The following is a 27,708-nucleotide window of genomic DNA, read 5'->3' as shown; positions in this document are numbered from 1 at the left end:
TACCTCTCTCTCTCTCTCTCTCTCTCTCTTCTTTGCTGAATAATTCCCTGTTTCTGGCTCTGTTTCTCTCTGTTTCGCTCATCTGTGAAGGGAAAACAGTAGTTCTATCTTTCACCATTTTTCTTTTTCACTCTTTTGAGTGTTCCTTTCTTTCTTTCTTTCTTTCTTCTTCTTCTTCTTCTTCTTCTTCTTCTTCTTCTTCTTTTTGATAACTCTCTCTCTCTCTCTGAGAAGATAAAGAAAACCATCTTTATTTCTTCACCTTTTTCCCTTTCTTTTTTGATTTTCACTTTCTGAGTGTCCACGACTCTCTCTCTCTCTGCTTTCTTTGAGTTGCTGAGATGTTGGCAGCTCAACCTCCACTCCTTAAGCCTAAGATCTTTTCTCTAGTGTCTCTTCCTCCGGCGTCAGTCGCTGCCGGCCGTTCAAATGGCAGGACCAGAAAGACCCAGAAGGCAGAATCCGGGTCCAGAGTTCAGACGATCAGAGCAGTGATCAGCAGCGATGACAAGAGCGTTGGGACCTCTTCGCTGTCCGATGACTCTAGTGGGTTGATGAAGACTTCAACAGCAGGGCCCATGGTTGACGTGAGGGCGGTGATCACGATCAGGAAGAAGATGAAGGAGAGTTTGACTGAGAAGTTTGAAGATCAATGGGAGTCCTTTATCAATGGAATTGGGCAGGGGATCGTAATTCGGATTGTCAGCGAGGAGATCGATCCCGGTGAGTTTGCAAAAAGAAAAGGAAATGGCTTTCATTTTTTTGGATATTCTGTTTTTTTTTTTTTTTGGATTTTCTGTTTTATGGTTCTTGAATAATGAGTATGAAGTGTGGAATCTATTGTCTGAATCTTTTTGTGATTCTCTCTCTCTCTCTCTCTCTCTCTCTCTCTCTCATGTTCTACGATATCTGAATTGTCTGAACTTATGGGTTAGCTCTGTTAAATGGGTCCACCTGAAGCACGGATCCGATGAGCCCTTTCCCATAGGAGGCCGAACGCATCTGATGGTTGGAGTGGGTGTCATCAACACATCAAGATGAGGCCCACGAATGATTGAATGGAAGTGTTTTCACCGTAATTTTAGTGAAAACATTTGTTTGATTGACTCATTTCCATATATTTATGTATCATTTTTTAATTCCTCACGTAATGCTTAATGGGAAGTTTGTAGAATGTTTATTTGCTCTTTTTCTTAATTGTATGAAATTCAATGTGTATGAAGTATGTAGTTTGGTTATGCAAAATGAGATTTGGGTTCAAATTGTTTATTTATTTAATTTTGTGGTATTTTTTTAGAATATGTTTAATGGGTATTTTGCATGTCCATTTTTTTTCTTATATATTTCTCTTTTAGTTATTTGAATTGTGTGGATTTAGATGTGTATGAAGAGTGGAGTTTGTTTGTGTAATGTGTATTTGGATTTTTCTTTTCTTTTGAAAAATGCAGGTTTGGGTAGTACTAATTTCTAGTAATTGTGTATCAGATGGTTCTCTTCGGTTGGATTTTTGCTGTATTTTTCTGTTTGTAGAGTGAGAATGACTTAATTTTTTGTTCGGATTGGTGGAAATCAAAAGGTAACTCAAAGAAATAAAATTGATTTCCTTTGTTTCTAAAAGACAGGAGGATTGAGGAAATTGATATCCTTTTCCTCAGAATTCCTCATATTCCCTCTATTTCTTTTCTACTCCTGGACCTAAAGAAAGAAAGAAGAAAAAAAAAAAACCTTTTCGTTTTCCATAATTTTCCTTAGATGTGACAGGTCATATACTTTTTGGTTTCCACCAATCCAAACAGGATTGGAATCAGTTTTGTGTCTTTCTCAGATGTGATTCGGGTTTCCTTCGTATTTTTCTCCTTTGGTTAACCTGTGAGAAGGAAATGCTTGAATTCTGTTTGGATGTTGATATTTATTATAAGATAGGAATTCGCCTTTTTTATCTGTATGGTTGCTAGCTTTCATTAATCAAATGCTTATATGTATGAGTTCTTACATTGCATTGCTAGTTTGTAAGAAATACCATTTTCTTCAGTCCAAACGTTTATTGTCTTTTATGGAGTGACAATTTATCTCTACTATATATAATGCCAATAGCTTCTTGACATCTTAACCATCGCAATTAGTCTTCACAGTTAACAATTAAGAGAGGGTAAATTAGTCATAAAAACGTAGCTGCTTGGCAGGAAACGGTTGAGATTTTATCACACGGGGGACAACATAGATTGCACCCACACCCATTCACTCTTCTAACACTTGTAGCCTGCACCAACTTATCTTCTTGTAGCCTGCAATGGCACAAAGCAGCTAAAGTGCAGCTCTGTGGGGCCCATACACCCTGATGACTGTGTGGCATCCACTCTGTTTGTATAAGCTCATGTTTGGACATCATCTAAAAAATTAGGCAGATTAGGAACTCGACTGGGCCACACACCTCCGTGTAGGCTCCACTTTTTTCTCTCCCCTCTGATTCTCTCTATCTCCTCCTCATTCCACGTGTGTCAGACATGTTATGCGCTCTAGTAGTAAGTCTACAACAACCAAATGCTCATGTTTTGTTTTGATTTTGGTGGTTTATAGACTATAGTGAGATTTTTTTATTTTTATTTTTTAAATTTTTTTTTTTTTATTCCCTTTCTTTTTGGGTCGCAGTTTGTGTGGTGGATTTATTTATTTCTTATCTTTTTTATTTTTATTTTTCCATTATGCAGATACCAGATCAGGGAAGAGTGTAGAATCTGCTGTTAGGGGCTGGTTGCCGAAGCCATCGAACCATCTGAACATTGTTGAATATGCTGCCAATTTTGCCGTCCAATCAGATTTTGGCCGTCCTGGGGCTGTTATCATTACTAACCTTCATAACAAGGAGTTGTTTGTGGTGGAGATTGTGATTCATGGTTTCAATGAGGGGCCCATCTTCTTCCCTGTAAATTCATGGATCCATTCACGGAATGATAATAGGGAGAGTAGGATACTATTCAGTAATCAGGTGAGAAGCATAAGAACTAAGGGTTTGTTTGGATTCACCCTCCAGAAGGGCATTTGAGGCCTAAACAACATTCACCATGCCTACCTACTGTCATGCACAAGGGTCATCGAAATCCCCACATGAATTCTATGTAGGCATGCATTGAGCATTTGTGCTTGTTGTTTGCAGATGCACATCTGCAAGTCGAATTCATAATACAGGAACTCATTGTATTGATTTGTTTTCTAATCATTGCTCTTCTTGCCGTGAACAGGCTTATTTACCCTCCCAAACGCCAGCTGGTCTTAAAGATCTTAGACGGGAAGACCTGATCAGCCTCCGTGGAAATGGAAAAGGAGAGCGTAAGAAATTTGATAGAATTTATGATTATGCCCCTTACAATGATTTGGGTAAACCGGACAAGGACGCTGATCTAGCTAGGCCAGTTCTGGTTGGTGAGGAGAGGCCTTATCCTAGACGCTGCCGCACTGGCAGACCTCCAACTAAAACAGGTAATATGTTTTAAGCTGCATTTAGATGTCTGTTGCTATGTGAGTCTGCAGGATGCTTTTCTATGAACTCAACATTGGGTGCATTTCAGGTCTGGCCTGAAGTAATCTAATGCTAATTTGGGTTGCAAAAGGCAGAAAAACCAAATCCAGAATGAGGAGCGCCCCAATAGTACTTGTACCATTGTAAGTTTATGGTTGTACAAGGCAGAAGTGGGGTCCACGTGATGTATATGTATCGTCCACCCTGTCCATCAGATGCAATACAAATAGCAGCTAAATAAAAAAACTTAGGTGGGGGCCATAGCAGAGGGAACAAGTTGAGATGGAGTGCCCACTCATGATTTTCACAAGGGTCCAACTGAGATGCGAAATATCTTGATTTTTGGCCTAAGGTTTGACGAAGCATCTGAGGATACTGAATAGCCTGGATTCCATATAAACAACATAGTGGGTCTGTTTATGCAAACAACAATGGGCATCCCTCTCACCTTGTCCCCTGTTCTGTGGCCCACCTAAGTTTTGGATCAAGCTTCGTTTTGGGCCATGTGTTTTTTTTTTTTTGTTTGAGGTGACTCACCTCATGGGTGGGTTGGATTGCATTCAGACACCACGTGCACCCCACATATGACCGGTACCCCTGGAGCGCCCTAGAATTATGCAGTTCTTGTTTCCAGTGCTGCTTCAAATGCATAACAGAATGGATGGTTTGCATCCAAGGGCAGCCTTATCCGTCATTAATTGTCGCACCAAACGTTCAAACCATCACCTAGCCATCTTTGTTGTTTTCCAATGCAACACCTCAAATGGGATTTCATCCAATTCTAGTTTTGACTTTTGAGTGTTCATAGGCAATAAAGGATACATTCTTGTTTGACGATCATGGTATTTCAAAGCTTCCATTTTAGAACTCGGTTTAGCAGTTCATGATAACTATGCTTCATGCTTTTTGTTGCTCCCTGTTCAATGCCAAAATAGGGGTTAGTATAGCGAATGCGTGGAGAAAAGAGAAGAGATTACTGTTTTCTTCTCATGAACAGTCCTCAAATCCACAGGGAGAGAAAATCTTTAAAACAGGAACTGAAAATGATATTATTGATAAAAAGTGTGGTTACAATGTAAGCTGATGGCCCTATATATATAAGCAAAGTAGGCCCTAGACTCTTAATCCGACTCAAAATAAGAAACTTTCTTGAATAGTAAAAATTACTAAAAATAGTGAAAGACGTCTAATACTTCCTAAACTTGGAAACGACTCTTAATGACTAGCCGGACTCTTAAAATCTTAAAAATAGCAAACACGTAGCTTACTAAATATTGTAATTTGACTTAAACCCCACATTTGACCCTCAAAATGATTGAATTTTGCAAAGCCATCTTGAGGGACTGGTCCCTGCACGATTGGCCAGGATGTAGAGCTCGTATATAGCTAATATGCACCCAAAACAGGTAACCAGTCACAAAGTTCTGTCCGTTGGAAGCTATAGTGTGCTTTTAGGCTGTTTTACTCTTTATCGAGCTTTATGCCCGATTTCTTTCAATCTTGGGCCTCCATGAAGTCATCTGCTACCTGTTCTACATCAGTGAGCTGTGCAAACATGGAGGGGTTCATCACTTCTCATGTGGATGTCTTCTACCAATGGCACACTGAGGGCTAGTGTTCTTGGGATCATTTTCTTTTCTCCAATTTTGTTGTATATGTTATTATTTGAAATGTTTCCTTGTGCTAGCTATATATATTTCTTATTGGTTTGTAAACAGATCCGTTATCAGAGAGTAGGATAGAGAAGCCCCATCCTGTATATGTTCCCCGCGACGAAACTTTTGAGGAAGCCAAGCAGGCATCATTTTCTGCTGGGCGGCTGAAAGCAGTGCTCCACAATCTGATACCGTCTCTGGCTGCTAGCCTCTCGAAATCAGACAAAGCTTTCAATTGCTTTTCCGAGATTGACAAGCTATATATAGATGGGGTTGTTCTGAAAAATGATGAGCAAGAACAAGGTTTCAACAATCTGCTGCTGCCCACGATAGTAAAAACGGTTGTCACCGCAGGCGAACGGCTGCTGAAATATGAAATTCCAGCTATTATCTCAAGTATGCATCCCTGCCCCATCCTCACTATGTTCTACTCAGCACACACATGCCAAAGTGGGCATCTCTGGTGAACACCACAGCTGTTCATCAGGTGGGACCCATCATTTAGATCTAAAAGCAGGCCGCTCCACTTATAAGGTAGGCTGAAATGTGTGAAACGAATAGATGGCTAAGATAACTTGTTTTATCTGTCGTTTTGTTCTGCACACTCCCTATAGGTGGACTGGCATGATTTTTGGGCCAGGGCATCTACATAGTGGGGCCCATCTGATGTACAGCTCAGATTGTCCCATCATGTGCCACTTTGGCCCGTGTGCTGGAGTGTTGGATTACCAAACCTCTTCAATCATATCCCTCCTCCCAAGTTTTGAACTCTTGGATTGATTTATTCTATTTACAGGAGATCGATTTGCGTGGCTACGTGACAATGAATTTGCTCGCCAGATGCTGGCTGGAGTCAATCCTGTAAACATTGAAAGATTGAGGGTATATTATTCAAAACCATATGTTTTTCTATTCAAAGAACCTTAGTTTGGTGTCTGTTATGATAAAGGATCTGATGCAATCACTTATATCCATGCCAATTATTGAGCATTCTATTTCTAAAACTGTTGTATGCGTGTTTGAGATCCAAGCCATTCATGCGTTGTGGCTACTGTGGATGGGCCATGTTAGAAAAATCATGCTGGTCCCAAGAATTAGCTACCCGAATTGAGAACTTTTGATGGTTTCAATTAAACAATTAAAAAAGTACAACCAATGGGTGACATTGTTCTGGTAGGATCAATCTCATACTATGACTTGCTTGATTTTCGGGGTATGGCCTTGTCCACGGTGAGTTGGTGACCCCAACAAATGAATGGTCCAATCTCATACATGCGCCTGCATGCAGGGAGAAAGGATTCTTGATATCTAACTCGAATTTAAGTGTTAAGCATTAGATCCTTTCCCCTCTACCATAGTGTGAGGATAGCTTTTGCTTTCTGGTTGTTAAATTGGAAAGATTGTTGCAGGAATTACCAATTCTCAGCAAATTAGACCCTGCCATTTATGGCCCACCGGAGTCGGCAATAACAAAGGAATCTCTAGAGAAAGAATTGAATGGGATGAATGTGGAAGAGGTAAACATGATGTGACTCTTTGCTGCAGGAATATTTTGTATCTTTTGAGTTAGGTTGTGTTTGGATGTTCAATTGAAGTGGATTGCAATAGCTCAAAATATAGAGCAATGGGCCAATGTGGGGTTGCCCCCACAGCATTCGTGGTAGACAAGCCCTCAAATTACCATTGCAATTGTTTCATGTCCAAGAAGATGACGGGGTTCCAATTACGGGTGGGGTCAACATAGTGAATTGAAATGGTGCAGTTCTCTTCAACTGATCATCCAAATGGTCCCTTAGTCTTCCAAAGTCCCAGTAATTATGCATGTACTTGCCATGGTTCTAAAACTCAGTAACTCGACTCAGCTCAGCAACATTTCTAGCCGAGTCATCATGGAAATGTGTGACTCGCCAAGTCAATTCACTGACTCGGACGACTAAACTCAACTCAACACGACTCGAAGTGAGTCACTCTCTTGTGAAGCTTTAAAAAAACAAAAGAAGTAAGAACTGTTGAAACCAAGACCTCAAGAAGGGGCAACATTCTAACCACCAAGCCAAGCATCATTTATTTCCTCATCTTCCCATTTTTTAATACATAACTATTTAAAATATTAATATTTAATTATTAAATATTGAGTTGAGTCAAGACTCGTTTGCATCTACAAGTCAACCCAACCCAGCTAGACATAAAGTCGAGTTTTCAAGTTTTTAACTATGGTACATGCATGCATACACATGTTTGATACTCACATTTCAATTTTTCTTATATTTTTCGGCTGTTGGTAATGCAGGCGATTGAGAATGGGAGGTTGTTTATACTTGATTACCATGATATACTCCTGCCTTTTATCAATAAGATGAACACGTTGAAAGGCAGGAAGGCCTATGCTTCAAGGACAGTTCTCTTCCTCAACCGAACTGGCATTCTGACGCCAATCGCTATTGAGCTTACACTTCCACCTACAGCAACCGAACCTCAACAAAAGCACCTCTACACTCATGGACATGATGCCACAAGTCATTGGATCTGGAAGTTGGCTAAAGCTCATGTTTGTTCGAATGATGCCGGGATTCATCAACTAGTGAACCACTGGTAACCGCACTTAAATTGAAAACATGGGTTTTTGTGGATACATACATGCATACATACATACATACATAAATGCATAAATATCCGCTTGATAATATTATGTGGAATTTTCCTAAGCCTTCATGTGTGAGAAATAAAGCTCATGTACAAACCACACATGTGCCAGCACCAGTGCACCACACGATAGGTCCAAGAACCAATCTATCCATTAGCATGGCACCATCATATGGATGCCCTAGCCCAAGAATCATATTGATCCACTGATCAGGTTGGCCACAGTTTGCAAAACAATTGTACAGCTCTGAAACTTAGCTAAAGTTTTCCAATCCATCCGCATGTTTCTGATGTTGGGGGCTCACATGGTGAGTGGACCAGATTTATTTTGGGTAAAGCATGTACAAGATTGGACCAACCTGATGTATGGATTGGGTCTCACAGTTATATGACATCCTGGCACATGTGGCGTGTACACGAGCTTTATTGCACATGCGTGTTGTATGCATATATGGCTATGCATTCCCCAATATTTTAAACATGTTGAGAAGTGTACTTAGAATTGCTGTCCATCTTCTAAATATATCCATTTGCAGTTCCTAATATAATGTGTTAGACATGAAAAAGACATTCATGCAGATAGGATTAAGAATCCTCTGTGGCACCCATATATAGGCCTTCGCCAGGTGGGCCCAGGCCCAAATATGTGACTGGTATGTTCATCAGATGGGACATGCATTTATGATTGAAACGGACGTTTAAAACAATATTGACTCATTGACCAATGGTCCACATTCATTCATACAAATGGGGCCCACCTAAATAAACAGACTGACCTGATCTTTTCACATTGCATGTTCAAAATGGGTCCTGCCTGATGAAAGGCCTGGATCTCCCACATGTGCCCTGCTTGAACTGTTCCGGGGAAAAGGTTGGGTATCCTTACTGGGGCTCTGGATATATTCAGTCACCATGCCTTTTAACTGGTTCAGTTTCATTGTATTAGCGCTGAAGGTACTCGGTGTTGTTTTGAATTTCACAGGCTCAGGACTCATGCATGCATGGAGCCTTACATAATTGCTACTCATAGGCAGCTTAGCTCAATGCATCCGATTTATAAGCTGCTGCATCCGCACATGCGCTACACATTGGAAATCAATGCATTGGCACGGCAGAGTTTGATAAATGGAGGGGGGATCATTGAGGCATGTTTCAGCCCAGGCAAGTACTCTATGGAGGTGAGTTCGGCAGCATACAAGAGCATGTGGCGGTTTGACATGGAGGCCCTACCAGCGGATCTGCTTCGGAGGTAGAGTTCTATATGTTCAGAACCATCTATCTGTTTCCTTATTACCTGTTGATTGTTACTTTTGCATGTTTGTTTGTTTGCACATGGATTGATACTTGCTTAATACTTCAATAATCACACATGCTCTCAAACATCTAAATTTGGAATTCATGCATAGTTTCAGTTATAGTCATGAATCTGATTTTTTTTTTTTTTTAAATTTTTCTTGTGTATGGTTGAAATATGAAGCTGCTGATTTTTCTGACATGTTGCATATGAGTCTATTTTTTTACCTTATTAGGATGCAATGCAAGTTAGCTGGGGGTGGGTGGGGGGTGGGGATCAATCTGGATCAAGGCCACAAAGAAATTTCACTTATTGGGTGATCCTAGCCATCTTATTAATAGTATGCAAAATGGATGATCTGGATAAGTTAAAAATTGAAATGATTCAATCGTGAAAATGGGTAGTCCATCTGGTCCCATCATGGATTCCATGACTCTCAAGATTCTGTTTGATTGGATGATCTTGACCGTCGTACATGTGTCTTGGAACATACGGTTACAGAAGGGCCTTTTGCAGATGATCTGTATCATCTGATCAGTATGATTTTGGCCTAGTGTTCCATGAAGAGAGGGTTGGACTTGACGTCCAGATTGATGTTTTGGAATTTCCATGTGTTGGATGCAACTTGCAGCATAATAGGCTGTAAACCAGTTGTACAGGTTCATTCACTAATCTGACTGTCATTAAGACACGGGAAATTCTAGTATTGATGCAAACATCTTGGAAGTTCCATATAGCTGAAAGTTAGGGTTGGAGAAAACCTCCTCCCCCTTTCTCTTATTTATAAATATAAAATTAGTAAAGGGCTTGAAGGACTACTGAAAGGATACACTATACTCTAGCACCCCCCTCAAGCTGGAGCATAGCCATCTACCATGCCTAGCTTGGAAATAAGACCAGAAAGTTGTGACCTTGCAGCTGCATTCGTAAAGATATCAGCCAATTGATCTTTAGAAGAATGATGGGGTGTGCAAATGACACTACTAGGCAGTTTCTTTCGGACACAGTGACAATCAACTTCACCTTTTAAAAAAAGAAGTGATAATCAACTTCGATATGCTTAGTTCTCTCATGGAAGACTAGATTAGATGCATTATGGATTGCCACTAGATTGTCACAAAATGACGGAATAGGAGAGGTGAAGACAACACCTAGCTTAGACAGCAAAGATCGTAGCCAAACTACTTAACTAGTAGCATGTCCCATAAGAGCGAGTGGCGACGGATTGCTTCATGCTCTTCTAGGAGATTAAGTTACACCAACAAGCATGCAGAAACCAGTGATGGAGTACTTTTCAACTGTGGATCAAGCAAAGTCTGCATAACAATAGTCACATATATCAAGATGGCCATGATTAGCATAAACAGTTTCTTTTCCTAGAGTGGACTTGATATAATGGAGAATACGATATACAACGTCAAGATAATTGGCACATGGTGTCTGTATAAACTGATCAACCACGCTTACTACGAATGCAATGTCCAAATGACTAATCAATAGGTAAACAAGCTTCTCAACTAGCCTCTACACTGAGCAGGGTCTGCAAGTGGAGTGGACTCCATGGAAAACAACCAATGATTCACATCAATGGCGGTATCGACAATGTACGCTCTATGCATGTTGGTAGAACTAAAGAGGTCCAAGGTGTATTTCCATTGAGAGAATGTCCTGAGTGCAATGTGCAACTATGATCCCAAGAAAATACGACAACGATCCAAGATCTTAAATTTCAAAATGACGAGCTAAAACTTTTTAACGAAGGAGATCTAGCTCCTACTAGTCACCATAATGTCATCCACATAAATGGCTGAAATAGTCATAGTTGGCTCATGTTACTTAATAAAGATGGAATGGTCAGAAGCGCACCTCTGTAATCTAATTTAAAGAACTATGGATCTGAAGTGCTCAAACCAAGCACATGGTGATTGCTTGAGACAACAAGGTGTCTTTAGCAATGAAACACTTTTCCTTTCGAGCCACTAGGACGAAATCCAGGAGGTAGATGCATGTGTATTTCTTCACAAAAATCTCTGATCGGGAAGGAGTTCTTCACGTCTAGCTGATGAAGAGGCATTGCCTATGAGCAATATGGAGAGGGCATATGAAAATCGTCGGGTGGCAGAGTGCCACATGATTCTAATGTAGTAGGGCATATGAAAATTGTAAGATGGTAGAGTGCCATAATTGGTATCTCCCTTGGAATCCTAAACTCTCCTTATAAATAGACCCCATCCGAGAAGGGAAGGGGCCCTAGTGCAAAGAGCCTTAGATCCCCTCAGTTTGGAGAGAGAGAAAGAGAGGGAGATCATCCTCTCCCTCGATCCTATCATCACACGTGTATAATGTGTGGGGTCCACTTGCATGGACGGCATGGTTAGGCCTAGCTCTACTTCGGTGTTGACCTAGTTAGCTCTCAACTGTCCTTCTGGGATAGATAAGGGAGTGACTTCTTAGTTTGAAAGATCAACGATGGCAAGATCATTATGTGTGTTTTCAATCAGGTATATCTTATCCATTGATCATAGTTTTTGTATTTAGAAACCTGAGATTCTCAAGCTGGGATCATTTAAGCTTAATCTAAATTCTGATTGTTTTAAAAAAATTTAACTTCTGATGTGTTTTTGGAAAATCCAACAATGGCAAGTGTGTCTTTGGTAATTAGGATTGTTGAATTGTTAGCCAACACTTGGATGGGCTACAGGCCAAAAAGCGCAGTGATTGGACAACTATGGCAATCCAATTGTTGCTAGTTTTGCCCTTTGATTGTGGACATTTTCGCTGTTTTGAGTGAATGGTCCCTTTTTCAAACAACTGAACGGATGTCTACAACAGTTTAATCCCTGCCTTTTCTCAAGGATATAGCCCGTCCACATGGTGGGCCACTGAATCAACGCTCATGATCACCCTACATAAGGGCCATGTGCATGTGGCATTCTATCATTCTTTGTTGTGTACATGCTGGAGCATAAAAAATCATGAAGATAGATTGAAGATCAGAAAGAAAGAAGAAGATCAAAACACTTCGTTCAGTAGTTGCGTGAATCACACACCTAGTAGTTGTGCAGATCACGCAATTAACCTAATTTTTTATATGGACTGCGCAATGGGTTTCCTCCATTGAGCGGATCGCGCAAGTGACTTCATCATTGCGCGGATCCCGCAAGTGACTTCCCCGTTGCGCGGGTCGCGTAACCAAGATCGGATAGCAATTATTATGGATGGTTGGATCTAATGCAAAGTGGGCCCCATGGCATGATAATTGAAGGCTCGCACGTGTGAGAAGCCTATAAATACCCCACTCTCCCTCTCATTTGGGAGAGAAGAATTCTGGAAGAGGAGCAGAGCTCTGAAGGAAGACCGAAGGTGAGAAGGAAAATTAGAAATTAGTTGTGAGGGCTGTGCAACCAACAAATTGGTTATGCGGACCACGCAACCCACAACTTGTTGCGCGGGATGTGTAACCAAGTCACCATATGGCTGAATGTAAAAAAGGGTCGAGATGCTGTCGAAATTGTCCAGTTCGATCTTCATTGCTTCAAGCTCTCCTTTACACAAGGGACAAGTTCACAAGGAGAGAAGTTGAATGATCAAATCAGCACAATATTCCTCCTAAGGAGATGACTGAAGCAACTGTTGAAATGCTGCCGAATTTGAAATTCAACATTGAAATTTTGCTAATTTTAGTTTATGTATTTTAAATGATCTATCTTAGAATCAAGGGATACTAAAGGATGTAAAGGAACTTAGTATTAATAATACGATGATCATTCTTCTTATACTCTCTTTGTTATATTCGAATAAGATAATTTTCCCCAAATCGAATGCATTTGTTTCTTGTTCGAAACAAAATGGCGAGTCCGTTGGGGATCACTAGAGGAGCACTTAATGTACTTTATTACTAGCATGGGAAATTTTTCTACAATACCGCAGTATTGCCTGCGATTGTTTGGATCATCTCTAACAAACAAAGCATTCCGATGGTATTCCAGCCTGGCCTCGGGGTCGATACGTACTTGGGAACAGATGCAGGACGTCTTCATGTCAAACTTCTTCTCTTCGGAGCGTGATGTTAGTATTAGGGAATTGGCTTCCGTGCGGCAGAGAGGGGAAACCGGTAGAAAAGTTTATAGATAGATGAAAGACATTGGGAGCCTCGTGTAGGCAGCTGCCGGAAGAAAAGGAATAGGTCAAGATGTGTTTGAACTCCATGGAAACGGGAATCGCGTTTGGACTCACTAGCGCCGATATCAGAACTTTCCGTGACCTAGCCACCAAGGCTCATGCTCTAGAGTTGATGACTCGGAAGATGCCGGCGTTTCACTATGAGACAGCCTGGAGAGCACTCAGTAGGATGGCCACAAATACCGTCGATCGTGAAAAGAGAAGCAAAGATACAAGAGACTTGAGAGATCAAAGGTCGGGACGGAAAGAAGAATCGAATAAGTCAAGAAACAGATAGTGGAAAAAAGGCCCAAAATGCTCAATTCTCATGAAGGGTTTGCGTTCGATAGGGAAGATGTTCCTATGATGAACCAATTGCTAAAAGCCAGTACGATAGAATTACCAGAACCCAAATGCCCTGAAGATGTGACAAGAACAAGAGAGAGATTTTTGCCGCTATCATCGCTTGGTGGGACATCCGACGGAAAATTGTTATACGTTGAAATGTATAATACAACGGATGATAGACAGAGGTGAAATAGTGATTAGAAACGAAAAAGAAAAGGGTACAATGGCAACAGTAAATATGCTCACAATCCGGGAAAAAGCCCGAGAGATGAAAGAGAAAGATGACTGTAAGACGACAAAAAAGGTAGTGGTGATTACGCTACGATCAGGAAAGAACAAGCCCTACGAAGCAGAAAACAGGAATTATAAGAAAAGAAGTTGTTGAAAGATAGAACGACGATGATAAGAAAGAAAAGAAGAATGAGATAACAAAAGTGACCTACGATGTAGTAAGTCATTTGAAGGGCATACCGGCTTGATTAAGCATGTATAACGCGCTTAAGTTGTCAGAAGAATTTCGGCAGGGCTTGGTTCAGGCGTTGTCCAATCACGATGTCAGAGAAACCTTGCTAGCAAAGATGGAACACAAAGAATATGAAGAGCAAGAAGATTGTCTGCCAGTCGTTTTCTTCACCAATGATGATATGATCTGTGATACAGGGCATAACAGGTCGCTCATGATGGAAGGCCATATCAATGGAAAGAAGATTAAACGGATTATGATAGATAATGGGTTTGCGATGAGCCTCTTACCACTCTCGATGTTGAGTAAGTTAGGTTATTGTCGTTTCGATTTACATCCTAGTGGAATGATGATACAGGGCTTCAATCAAGAAAAGATCACAGTGACGTTGGAGATAGGAAAGCTAACTACTGATGTCTTGTGCCATATTATAAACGCAGTAACGACATACAATCTTCTTCTAGGAAGGCCATGGATACATCAGTACGGCATCATACCCTCTACTCTCCATCAATGCTTCAAATACTGTAAAGATGGGATACAGTATAAAGTAATGGCTGATGCGAAGCCCTATACAGAAGCTGAGGCTTTCTTTGCAGACGCCAGTTATTATAAGGGGTTTGCTAAAGAAGAAAGAAAGAATGATGAAAATAATGTCCTAAGGGACATTTAAGTAAAGGTGATAAAAAAAGAAACAGAAAAGGCAGAATCATCCAGAGCTGTAAAGGTGATAGGAAAGAAGAAATTCTATTTTGTGCCGAAACGTCTGAGACAACCAGGGCAGTCGCGACTAATTCTATTATCACCTGAACAGTTGAAAGTTTTACAGTCCAATTATACAGTGCCATTGCCGTATGCTGAAAGAAATAGGCCATTTTCGGCTGTTCCGGGAAGATTTCAGGTCAGGGCCAACACAAAATACCTGGAACCGATAGAATTCTATGCCCCAGTGGAAGCAAAGACGGGAAGAAACCAAGAATAATGTGTAATGTGGTAAGCTGACACCACAAGATCTTATAAAATATAGCCCGACAAGCAAGAAAATCATGAGAAACATGGGTTTTGATTAGAAGAGCCCACCGGCCTGAATCATGGGAGAGGAATTCAAATTCCTATTGGGGTTGGTCAGGAAAAGCGAAGAAAATTTCAAGGATTGGGGGCAGAATCATCGGTAAACATGGTTACAACTGAGCGATTATCAGAAGAAGATCCTAAAATAGTCCCCGAGGATATCAGTATATTAGTTAATGCTCGCTTTATCAAAAGATATCGTCCCTGAGGATACTGCTGATTTTGATCCAGAATAATGATTCTGTATCGAAAGGGGGCAAGAATAAGCAAGACCACAATTATGTACTGTCAGATGAATGAATAAAGAAGAAATTTGCGAGCACAGCAAGACTATGTAGCAGCAAGCGTTATAAAAGGAAAGTGACCATCATTATCATCATCAAGCGAGCTCTACAAAATTTTGTTGAGATTGGTATCGTCACCAAGCTGATATATTATGAACAACACATGAATATCGTTGAAGATATTAGCAGAAGCGGTGACATATCAATCTCAGTCTTATTCTCGCGACAACGATGGCCACCTACTTTTTTTTTTAGGTAGCATAGCCAAGCCCTATACGGCCAACTACGCATAAGGCCTATCACCATCGTCATTCGGGCAGCAGTGAGAAGCCAGTGGCCTTAAAAAGCCTATGAAGGCCATCATATGCATACCCATGCGGGCAGCGGATGGAGCCAACGACTAAAAGCCTTAAAAGGCCAAAAATTCCTCAACGGCCAGTCATGCCTGAGACCAATGCCGTCTGTATAGCTTTCCGACAGCATCACAGGGAGCGGATGAAAATGCCCTCCCGTGAATGGGTCCGACCTTGCAGGCGAAGAAAACGCGGGCTGCAGTGTGAGCTCTTTGGCTATGTTCATAGATAGGCCAACCATGCGTAAGACCCCCCAGATCTTTGGCTTGATTTCAGTATTAACTCATGAGAAATGACTTAAACCTACTCATTGATGGACTGACGACCTTAGATTTGGTACCCCAAAGGTCGCCTTGCGAGCCCCATGAACTCTAGAGAGTTACTGCGGCCAACCCTGTGCGTAAATCCAACCGAGTTCACGGTCCCGGTAGCTTCACTGTGCCCCTCTGATGGATCGCGGTTTGTGAACTCACCAGGCCGTGAGAAGTCCAGTGAACTCATGAGAGTTACAGAGACTATCACGTGAGATTCGACTCCACTACTCAAGAGTCTAAAAAACTGCGTGGCTCCACTACTCAAGAGCTTAAACTGTGTGTGATTATCTAACTAAACTGGAACCTAGTACCGCCTAATAAAAAAAAATCATATAGGAAATCCCATACTAACAATTATAGTATGTTGATGATTTTATATCAGTTCTTTGTTGAATATCATGTCAAGATTATTGCGCAGATAAATTTGCTTGAAATGTATGATGTAAAAAGTTACCGAAGAATCAAATATCTCAAAATATCATGATGTCTTCATTTAACATATGCTGAAAGTCAAAAGAAATTACATGTTCAAAAAAATAAAAATAAAAATAAAAATACACAAATGAAATTACATGTTCAAAGCTCTTCTATAATTCCTAATATTCCCATGTACTTCTGCAAATCTTCTTTTAACTGCATTTGGGTTGTGGCATGTTTTGATTTTTCTTCAAGGATGATCTTTACTTGATCAGGAATTCCAGCCAGCTTGTTTTCTAAGGATGTGATCATCTCTTCACTCCTAAGTAGTTCAGATCTCTCAACTTCAGTAGATTGGACACTGACCTATATCTTTTCTTCGATTTCCTTCATAGTTGATTCCTTCGTATGATCTTTCAACTCCAGCTGTGAAATTTCTTCTTTTAGGGCAGCAATGCGGTCTTGTATCATTGTCCTGTCATCAGCACAAGCCTTCAACTATTCTTAAAGGGTTAATTGTTCTTGATTAAATTCAGAAATAACAGAAGTGATGTGGGAAGCCTTTTCCTTGGAAAGTGCTAGTTGCTTCCTGTATTCCAATATCTCAGGTGCAATGGTGACATTTTCCAATGATGCTAAAGAAATTATTGAATCACGGAATCTGAAGAGAGAATCACGCAGGGCAGAGATGTTGATCTTCGCCATCTTTGCAGTACTTTCCAAGATTTCGATGGCGATAGCCCAATCCGACCATTGTTCAGGATCCTTGAAAATATGAACTATTGCCGACATGGAGTTCTTCATCAAAAACATATTGTGTATGGGAACCTTCGCAAAGCACAATAGTTTAGATGCAGTGGCTACAGATTTGGAGCTTGCTGCTCCACTACAAGGAGTTCCTATAATATAAAGAAGAAAAGAATTCAGAATATTGATAACAGGGCTAGAAGATGTGTAAATCTCGATAAAGTAATCGATATATATATATATATATACACCTGTTGCAGAAGTACGACCGACAGGAGGTGGAACTTCCTGGACCATAGAAGAACCAATTCCTAACATAGCAGCAAAAGGAGGTGCACTGGCCTCCGTGCTTGAATCTTTGGTTGTTGGAGTTGGTAGATCAGTTAATTCCACTAGGTAAAGTAATTTCACATGCCACTGCTCGTGGAGGCATCGAGAATCTTGGTGAAGATGCTGGTACGACGGGAAGTAAATCTATGGGCGTAGTACTTTCTGCCTCCGTATTGACAACATGATCACTTGAAATAAAATATGTAAGACGGGAAAGGAGAAGAAAAAAAGCAAACAAAAATAGCAAGATTTTCTTAGATGGTGAATAACCATGTTCCCCATAGTCTAGGGGTTCGTCTTCTTCTTACCCTGCAATGGGAGAAGTCTTTACAGGAACAGCTTCGGAGGTCGAGTTGATATGTCCTTCATCGGCAGGAACATGTTCTGCAATGAAATCCTCCTCGCCACTAATATCAACTTCCCCTTCCTCATAGTCATTGTTTTGATTTTCTCCTTCCGCCTCGTATTCATCAGAAATTGTATTTCCAGACGAAGAAGTTGAATCTTCACCGTCCGAATCTCCTTCGCTAGATTCTTCAATAACAACTTGTTTCCCTTTAGAAAGAAGAGACTGGTTGCTTTCCGGTTGAGGATCTGCACTGGTAAAAGACTGGAGAAGCAGAGGCGATAGCCTCTTCTTGGGGAGAAGCTTGAGCATGTGTTCGAGATCGTGTCATTGGCGAAGGACTAGGATGGACAGTCTTGGGGCAGGAGGAGAGGTCGACTGATGTTGAGGATGAGTAGAAGAGGTTGGCCGGTCTTGAAGATTGGTAACGTTCTCTGGTGGAGGGGAAGCAGCTTCTGTGACTTCTTCTCTTCTTGAACGGTGGAGAGGAACTTTTTTAAACTCACGAATGTCACCATAAGCTATCCACCCTTCAAGAGTATTGTCAAGCTTCTTCTCACGGATAGGTTCATCTACGGAAATTTTGACACGGTGATGGCCAGCAAAAGGAGCATGACTGCTCTCCGCTATGAAACCTACTCCCTCTTCAATCGTGCGACCCTTGAGCTTGGGAGGTGGAAGCCATATGAGCTTAGCTACTAGTAAACCTTTCCTTACCAGATATGACTGGTGAAACCACCATCTCATATGGTTATATGAAGCCCGAGGAATACGGTTGCAGCCCGAGATGATGAAAGAAGAATTGGCTCGGCCTAACAATTGCTTCCAGACCATCGCCCAATTAAATGGGCCAGTGCCATAACTTCGCATTCTTCGAGTTACAAGTCCGCAGTCTTCAGGAACTGCCTGATCGAAGCCGAATTGACGAGCAAAACGGCTGAGATGGTATGGTTCTCTCCAGAATTCTGTCCCCTCCCTTAATGGGAGATTGCATGATCTAATTGACAGAAAAAATCTCCTTTCTCCTATAGTGAGTGATTCTGTATCCGCTTTGTCTGTGTCCGTCGTGTAACGAGGTAAACAGAAATGAAAGTAATTAATCTTGGCGTCGGAGGAGATGACATCTTTTGCCCAGTCACATGACCTCTTCGCCATGGTTCTCTTTTGAAAAAACCAAAGAGGAATCTGAGAAGGATGGACATAAGCTTTCTCTGGCACTTCAAAGGTCCAAGGGAAATAAACGCCAAGCCAGCCGAGAAAATAATGCCATCGCATATAAGTAGAAGCAGAGCCGACAGAGGGACTTTTTATGTGAGAAGCGATCTCTCCGAAACCTCTGTAAATTGAGTATAGAGCAGGAGGAGCAAGGGAGTATTTGACCCCTTCAGCCATAGCACCGGCTATCACGAACAATAAGGGGTGGATGGCATCTGTTGACTTAGAGCTGGGAAAAACCACCATGCTCAGCTAGTAAGCGATAAACGCTGCAAGTTCCCCATAAATAGAATATTCAGCGCGTTCTTTTATGCCCCTGGAAGAAAAAGAGAAGTAGGTGAAATTGAGATTATGTATCAAGGTGCAATAAAAACGTTAATTTGAAAAGAGGGAGAATTACCGAAGAGCTTTGCTGAAATGGGCTAGCCATTCCATAGGGTGGATCTTGTGGATGTTTGGAAACTTGGACATCTCTTTAAAGAGTTCAGTGGTTGTTTCTGAGATGGAGGCGATGCGGTCAGGCGAAGAAACAAAGGCTAGCTCATCATTGGTGGGGACATTCATCAAAGAATTTTCCGGTTATCGGCAGACTGGTGATCCTATGAATGTCCAGAGCGTAATGCTCATTTCGCCTTCGGGAAGGTGGAAAGAATTGGTAGAAGGGCACCAATAATTGAGAAAAGCCTTCAGAATGGAGGATTCCTCGTAAAAAGGCTGAGATGTTGCTTCAATCGCGGTGTAGATGTCAATCTTGGACAAAGTCCCCGCATGTTTCACAAGAATTGCCGCGGCCCATTCAGAGTAATAATTGCGGGGAGTCAGAAGACCTCTTGTTCTGAACTCCTCTTGACTCTAGATAAGGCGATGGTCGCTGAAACGCTGCTGGAGCGTCTCATAAAAACAGGTCGGATATAGGCTGTGGAGATCGTAGGATGGGGTGAGGAAAATCATAGAGTGAATGTCACTGATTTGTTGTCTCGGTTTTGTTGGCTGTAGAATGCCTTTCAGTTGTCTTGGTTCCCTGAACAACCAAGACTTTGTATAAGCTAATCTTTTTGCATTCAGATGATACATATGCTCACAATTCAGCATGGAATGGTGACGATGGATGTTGACTGGGATCACCACAATACCTTGCTTGTAAGGATTGTCAAATTTTATAATACCCTCGATCACGCGGACTGATTCCCAAGAGTTATGAAGTTTCTTCCGGTTGTGCTCCTTGATTTTCTCCTGAAATTCTTGAGCCTTGTTTCGGCGATTCTTCTTTGGTCGAGAGGGAGGAGTATCTTCCCTGACAGGAGGCTTTTGGCTAATAGTTTGATGGTGTGCTGTTGTCTTCAGCCATTGCTCCTAGTCGTATTCACGACCATGTTTGGGAGGTCTTTCAAGATCGCCCATTGCAATGGCTTTGTGGATGGGGGATGGCAGCGTATTGATACGTTGAGTGAAGTCGAAGGTGGGGAGTATTGACTCTTTTATATAGGCAGGGCGCGTAGCGGTTGTTTTAAAGCGCTTGCGTGAGGGTTGGACGGGAGACGATGGAGATTTTGTCGCTTGAGATTCCACGGCTTGAAAAGATGTGGAAGGGTTTGGCAATTCTTGGTGGGAAGGTTGATCAGTGGGAGGATTGACAAGGATATAGGTTCTTTTTGTGCGGGCTATAGTGAATTGAAGAAGTTGGCCAAGTGTTGGTTGCGTGGGTCACGCAACTGATCCTAAGTTGCGCGGGCAGCGCAATACAAAAATTCCTTGCGCGAACATAAAAACGTTGCGCAGTTCGCACAACTAATATTGGTTACGCGAGGAGAAAGCAGAGAAGCAGAGTTTCGCCGCAGAATGGAAAGTGAAGAAATGAAATCCAACTATAGAGGATAGGGTCGAGTATGAAACTCGGGCGCCCGTTGCGCGGGTCGCGCAACGACTTTAGGAAGTTCAGAAATTTGAGAAAATTGATCCCAATTCTTTGATTCAAGAGAACAAAGAACGGATCAAGGGGGCATTTGTTGGAGCATGAAAAATCATGAAGATAGATTGAAGATCAGAAAGAAAGAAGAAGATCAAAACACTTTGTTCAGTAGTTGCGCGGATCGCACAACCAGTAGGAGTTGCGCGGATCGCGCAATTAACCTAATTTGTTATATGGATTGCGCAATGGGTTTCCTCCATTGAGCGGATCGCGCAAGTGACTTCATCATTGCGTGGATCGCGCAAGTGACTTCCCCGTTGCGCGGGTTGCGCAACCAAGATCGGATAGCAATTATTATGGACGGTCGGATCTGAAGCAAAGTGGGCCCCATGGCACGATAATCGAGGGTTCACACGTGTGAGAGGCCTATAAATTCCCCACTCCTCTCATTTGGGAGAGAGGAATTCTGGAAGAGGAGCAGAGCTATGAAGGAAGACTGAAGGTGAGAAGGGAAATCAGAGATTGCCCGCGCAACCCACAACTTGTTGCGCTGGTCGTGCAACCAAGTCACCATATGGCCAAATGTAAAAAAGGGTTGAGATGCTGCCGAAATTTTCCAATTCGATCTTCATTGCTCCAAGCTCTCCTTTACACAAGGGACAAGTTCACAATGAGAGAAGTTGAATGATCAAATCAGCACAATATTCCTCCTAAGGAGATGACTGAAGCAACTGTCGAAATGCTACTGAATTTGAGATTCGATATTCGAACTTTGCTAATTTCAGTTTATGTATTTTAAATGATCTTCCTTAGAATCAAGGGATACTAAAGGATGTAAAGGAACTCAGTATTAATAATACGATGATCATTCTTCTTATACTCTCTTTGTTATATTCGAATAAGATAATTTTCCCCAAATCAAATGCATTTGTTTCTTGTTCGAAACAGTATAGTTATTCGAAATTGATCCTCCCCATTGCTGCTCTCTATTCTCTCAAGTTCATCATCGCATGTTGATCAATTGTCATGGTACTTGGAAAGACACTTAAGATATATTTGTGTATGGCATTAGTGTTTGAAATATCGGTATCGCATTATGTATCGTACCCTTGGGATACGGATACGTATCGGTTATCGCATGGGATATATCGGTTGTATCGCGTAATGTATCGCTGTTGTTGGAAACATGGGGAAATTGGTCGAATTTTTCAATGAAACTTCAGTGATTGTTAACAAAGACATCAACATACATTTATAAATGAAAACATTATAAAAAATAAGTGCACATAATAGGTTTTCTTTGCGTGGGGTCCTAATCTATGCGCTGTCTAACTAAATGAATGCATGTATATTCAAAATCTATTCATATAATTTATAAATGTAAGAAGACGTGTGGAAACACAAACGATACATTCAAAAGCAAAAGAAGAATCACTAGATCGGGTTATATGCATGTTTGATTTTATGTTTAGACACAAGGATTGCAAAGAAAGTGGGAAATTTTGATTTTTTTTTTTTTAAAATTTTCAGCAACTCGGCCCATCTCCTCCAAATCTTGAAATTGAAGCTCCCAATCCATGATTTTTCATGCAAAACATGAAAAACCATGAATTTGTAAGAATTTAACACTGATTTGACATGATTTATAGAAAAAAAAAAAGATTGAAAATCAATAATGCTCACCAGATTGAACATGTGAGATATATCGCACTACTTGTGAGTTTCGTATCGCATAGGTGGGATACAAGATATATCGTCGGATATATCGGCCGATATCGTCGATATTTAAAACACTGTATGGCATTGACATTGGTTACAAGATTAAGGAAGTGTTTGGATGCAATATTAAATAGAATTGCAATTAAGCCAAAACAGTCCATTGATTTACTTAGCCAACCCCCTATTTTAGTGCACTAAACGTTTTAATTTCCGCATCGTTCATCTTGTGGGTTGGGTCCAAATTGCAATTGCGTTCCCCTTCAGGTTGGACTACGACATTATATTAGCACCCCTTATATTTTCATTTCCTCTTTATTAAACTGAATGTGGCAATTCAATTCACTTGCAACCAACCGCTTCCTAAGTCTCCATTTCCTTTTCAATGTCTGATACCCCAAGGATGATGAATTGGATAATTACTTTCAGGGGCATGGCGGTGGAAGACCCATCTATGCCATGTGGTATAAGACTTGTGATCGAGGACTACCCTTACGCCGCGGACGGGCTTCTCATATGGTCCGCCATAAATGATTGGGTAGAAGAGTATGTCACCCATTTCTATTCAGACAATAAAAGCGTTACATCTGATTTTGAGCTTCAAGCATGGTGGGCCGAGATTAAAAACAAGGGACATTATGACAAGCGAAACGAACCATGGTGGCCTGAGCTGAAAACCAAGGAGGACCTGTTGCGCATACTCACGATTATGATCTGGGTTGCATCGGGCCAGCATGCAGCCATAAACTTTGGCCAGTATCCCTTTGGAGGGTACGTTCCGAATCGCCCTGCTATCATGAGGAAGTTCGTACCCGAGGAAGACAAGCCTGACTATGAGAAATTCCTTTTGAATCCTCAACACACTTTCCTATCATGCCTACCAACGCAGCTTCAAGCTACCAAGGTGATGGCTATTCAAGACACGTTATCAACACATTCCCCGGATGAAGAGTACTTGGGTCAGATGCACCAGTCACACCCACATTGGATAAATGATCAGAAAATCCAAAGCTCACTCAAGAAGTTCTCAGAGAAATTAGTCGAAATAGATGAAATAATACATGGGCGGAATAAAGATATTCGTCTGAAGAACAGAAGTGGAGCAGGCGTTCCTCCGTATGAGCTGCTTCTCCCTACATCAGGCCCAGGTGTAACAGGCCGTGGGATTCCGAACAGCATTTCTATCTGATGGGCCACGGGTATGTTAATAGTAAGTGTTATCATACTAGTTAATACCGCAGATCGATATCATCTTTCTAAGTCGGTCTGATGCATGCTTTCTGATATGTATTTCTTTGTAGTTGTGATTGCTGCATGCATTGCACTTCTGTTGTAATTTTCATGTATGGTTGTCTAGCCCATGTCCCAACTCAGGATGCCAGCATGTATTGCCTTGCAACGGCCGTATGATGAGATTTTTGGATGATTTGATGAGACCATGTTCTCCTAAATGATGATCCTGACCTTAGATTTTGGGAATGTGGGCCATTGAAAAGTCATTTCGATGTTCTAAGTTCATCTATATATAGTGATGATCAGATTCATCTGTTTTGGGACCATCTCATCATGTAAAAGATGGAATACAGAACATGGACAGATCAACTGTTTCAGGACCATCTCATCATATGAGCCCAGTGAGTCGACACATGCTGGTGTACTGAGTTGCGGCCGAGGCAAAACGAACTTGTATTTCATCCTGGGTTATGTTCATTATAATTATTTAGGTCCTGATGTAAGTCTGATAAACAGTTTTATTATGTTGTAATGTGGATTGGAATTAGGAAGCTTTGTAGTTCTTATCCAAGGTCATGATCTTGTGCCTTTCCTGTCCTTGATTGATCTAGACTGTTGGTTGGGTGAACCCTAGCTTGTATTGTTCATGGAACAAAATCTAGTCCAATCGAATGATCCTAACCATCCAATCAAGAATATTTGAATATCAGGTAAGAACATATGGATAGACGTCCACATGCCACCAATTGGGTGGTTAGGGTCTTTGAGTTAGCCATGGGTAATCCAAGGTGGGGCCCAGAGGTGTACTCAACACCGGATCATTCCTCGAACTCAACTCACAAGGTGACAGAGGGAGCTGATAGTTATGTACGCTGTTCTCGGTACACACCTCGTGCCCGGATATTGTAATAGCGGCGAGTGTGTATGCATTATAATCTAAGAACTCGACTCGACCAGATTTCACCAGGACCGGGAAACCGTCGTGACTTTGTCAAAACTCGAGAATGACACGTCTTGACTCATAAAACTAAAAGCTCAACAACATTAGACTCGGCACAGCTCGATATATATATATATATATATATATAAAATTAAATATTAGTGAAACATTATTATTATTTTGGGGTTTTAGCAATGCCTGCCTATTTGGTTTTGTAATTTCCTATGAAATGTAAAGTAAGTGAGTAATTATTATCATTTTAAGGTATTTGTTTAAATAGGAATTATAGTTAGTAAATGGAAAGCTAAATGCAATTGTAAAGGAAGCTGACATTTTAAATCTACCATTTTTAGAGTGTTTTCTGGGTGAAAGAAACAATGCAGCAAAATTATCATTGCGTCAAATGTGGGCACACAAATACAAGAGTAAATAATCATTAGCCATTTACAGCCATTTGTTGTTGTAATTGAAAAACAAAGCAGGCCTTAACCTTTTGAATGTGCAGATCCCTGACTGTGGGGTCCACACCACAGGAAGCAGCATTGATTAACCATTAAACACTTATTGTGGGCCATACAAGTTTTGGATCAAGATGATATTTGTGTGGTAATGGGTTCAAGTACCCATTGCGTTGAAAACCTTAGAGGTGCCAGCGATCATAAGATCATCTAAACCATAAATTCACCCATCCATTCATGCGTTATTCATGTCCTAAGAAGACAAGATTTCTTGTTGGATTATGCGTACTTCGAGGACTTTGATGAAGAAATTCATTTATACCCACTTTCAGTGGCTATGTAAAAGCCTATTAAGGAGATCCAAAATATAATCAAATAGGGCCTCTCCTTCTTCGCATCTTCAAGTATGAGGATTTTGATGGAGGTAGTGCACCCACAAGCCTATTCAAGTCTAAGCATGATGGGTCTCTCAATCTTGATGTTTGTAAGTGGTCCATGCCAATGTAAGCGACCAAAGGTTCAATTTTAGGGATCATCTATGGCTCACTTACATACTCATGTGGGGTAAGGAATGGGGTAATTTGATACCAAGTCAGCTCCCGATGGGTGGAAACCATCCATCATGACACTGGGCCAGTTCCCTCATAATAGATCACCATCCAATGATAACATAGGTATGCTTTGAAAACTATATAGTCATGGTTAGGGAAATTGATCAATAGAATATAATTTCTCCCTTGCCTACCATGCTCTCGTGTCCAATCTCTAGCGCCCAAGAGCATTAGTGGTGATGCCTCTAAAAGCCATGCAAACATGTTATATAAGAGTTAATTAAGAATAATGAAATGCATCATGCCAATCAATTGAGGTCTAATATCATTGGTTTTCAAGGGAACAATCCCAATAGAGCAACCTCGAGGATTGTTTCCACCTGAGTGGATGTATATGTTTCTTCTAATGATATATTAGATACTAAGTTATGTTGATCATATTGTAACATTGTCAATTTAGCATATGATATTTTAATTAGTTCCATAATGATCAAGTATAATATATTCACAATAGATTTACTCTCTCACAGATCAAAATGATGTTCTTAAATAAACTGTGGTTATCGAGTGATCGGGTCATGATCACAAAAGATAACTAGGCATGATAAAGTGTGTGATGGCTATGCAAGTGAAGGCACATGGCCGAGTATGTTAGCCATTAAGAGTTACCATTATAGAGACAATATAAACTTGAGAGAGGTTCGATGTAACTCTTTAATTATCTAACTAAGAATTCTTGTTCGACATGTGCGTTTAATGGATTTGAGCTTAAATTAGTTTTAGGGCAAGTGGGATATTGTTGTTGTGTCCTGAAAAATCAATGTGCACCGTGATCCACTAGCCATGTACATGTGATAGAGTTAACATAAACTGTTGATATTGATGACCATAGGTTCTATTGGACAATGTGATTTGCCTTGACTAATATCCAGTGTTGCCGTAAAGTTATACGATACAGATTATGTGAGTAATTTCTCTAGTCCTTGTGAACTTGTTACTGAACACATTGTTCATTGATTGGGGAGAGTTGTGGTTTATGGATCTCAATACCCTGGGAGCCATGACTGACATTGATACTTAGAACGCATGCAGACATCATTCTTTGAGATGTATAGTCATCTTGTGTGAGGGGATTGACTTGAGTTAGAATGGAAGGTCTCCACCATCGAGAGTCGACTTAGCGTCGGTTGTGCCTTTGCTTTGACCTTGCATGTGAGTGTGTGTCTCATAGATATAAGATCTTAATATTAGACTTTTAAACAATTGCGTTAGAGGATTGAAGTTCAAGCCAAAGGTCTAGGGGCTTAGTAGCTTAGACTATTATAATGAGATCAAGGACTTGATTGTACATGAAAGATGATCAATCCTTAGACATAAGGGCGTGTAAAGGTCATGGATCTTGATTGGGTGGATTTGATTCACTTTACAAGGTTTCACATAGGCCAATTAAAGTGGTCGATGTTGGGTATGTCCGTCAAGATTTATTGATTCTCGCATGGGCCAACGTGGGTGTTATTGTTATGCCCTAGAAAATCAATGTTATTAGACTTGGATTAATAGGCATGATGCATTTACTTTTTGAGTTAATTTTTATGAAATATCTGTGTAGGTTTGAGAGGTATAACCTCTATGTTCTTAAGCACTTGGGATTGGACACAATGGCTTGGTAGCCAAGTGAGAGCCGTGGTCCATAGATGTCATTACCCTAGCCATCACTATAGAGGTTTTAGCATACTTGTGATG

The 27,708-nt window shown here is 40.9% G+C and overlaps 1 protein-coding gene across 1 annotated transcript; it reads left to right on the top strand.

Moving 5' to 3' along the window:
* Positions 1-198: 198 nt before the first annotated feature.
* LOC131246298 (lipoxygenase 6, chloroplastic) lies at positions 199-24,107 on the top strand. Its single transcript, XM_058246261.1, has 9 exons — positions 199-723; positions 2,709-2,986; positions 3,240-3,477; positions 5,236-5,568; positions 5,969-6,054; positions 6,582-6,689; positions 7,463-7,764; positions 8,798-9,064; positions 23,213-24,107. Exons 1-9 carry the CDS (start codon positions 342-344, stop codon positions 23,970-23,972), a joined length of 2,754 nt encoding a protein of 917 aa, XP_058102244.1. The 5' UTR covers positions 199-341; the 3' UTR covers positions 23,973-24,107.
* Positions 24,108-27,708: the final 3,601 nt, after the last annotated feature.

This window comes from Magnolia sinica, chromosome 5 (genome assembly GCF_029962835.1).
Source record: "Magnolia sinica isolate HGM2019 chromosome 5, MsV1, whole genome shotgun sequence".
In the NCBI taxonomy this organism is placed as follows: domain Eukaryota; kingdom Viridiplantae; phylum Streptophyta; class Magnoliopsida; order Magnoliales; family Magnoliaceae; genus Magnolia; species Magnolia sinica.
The sequence above is the reverse complement of the archived record's forward strand: the minus strand, read 5'-3'. Positions and strand labels throughout refer to the sequence as shown.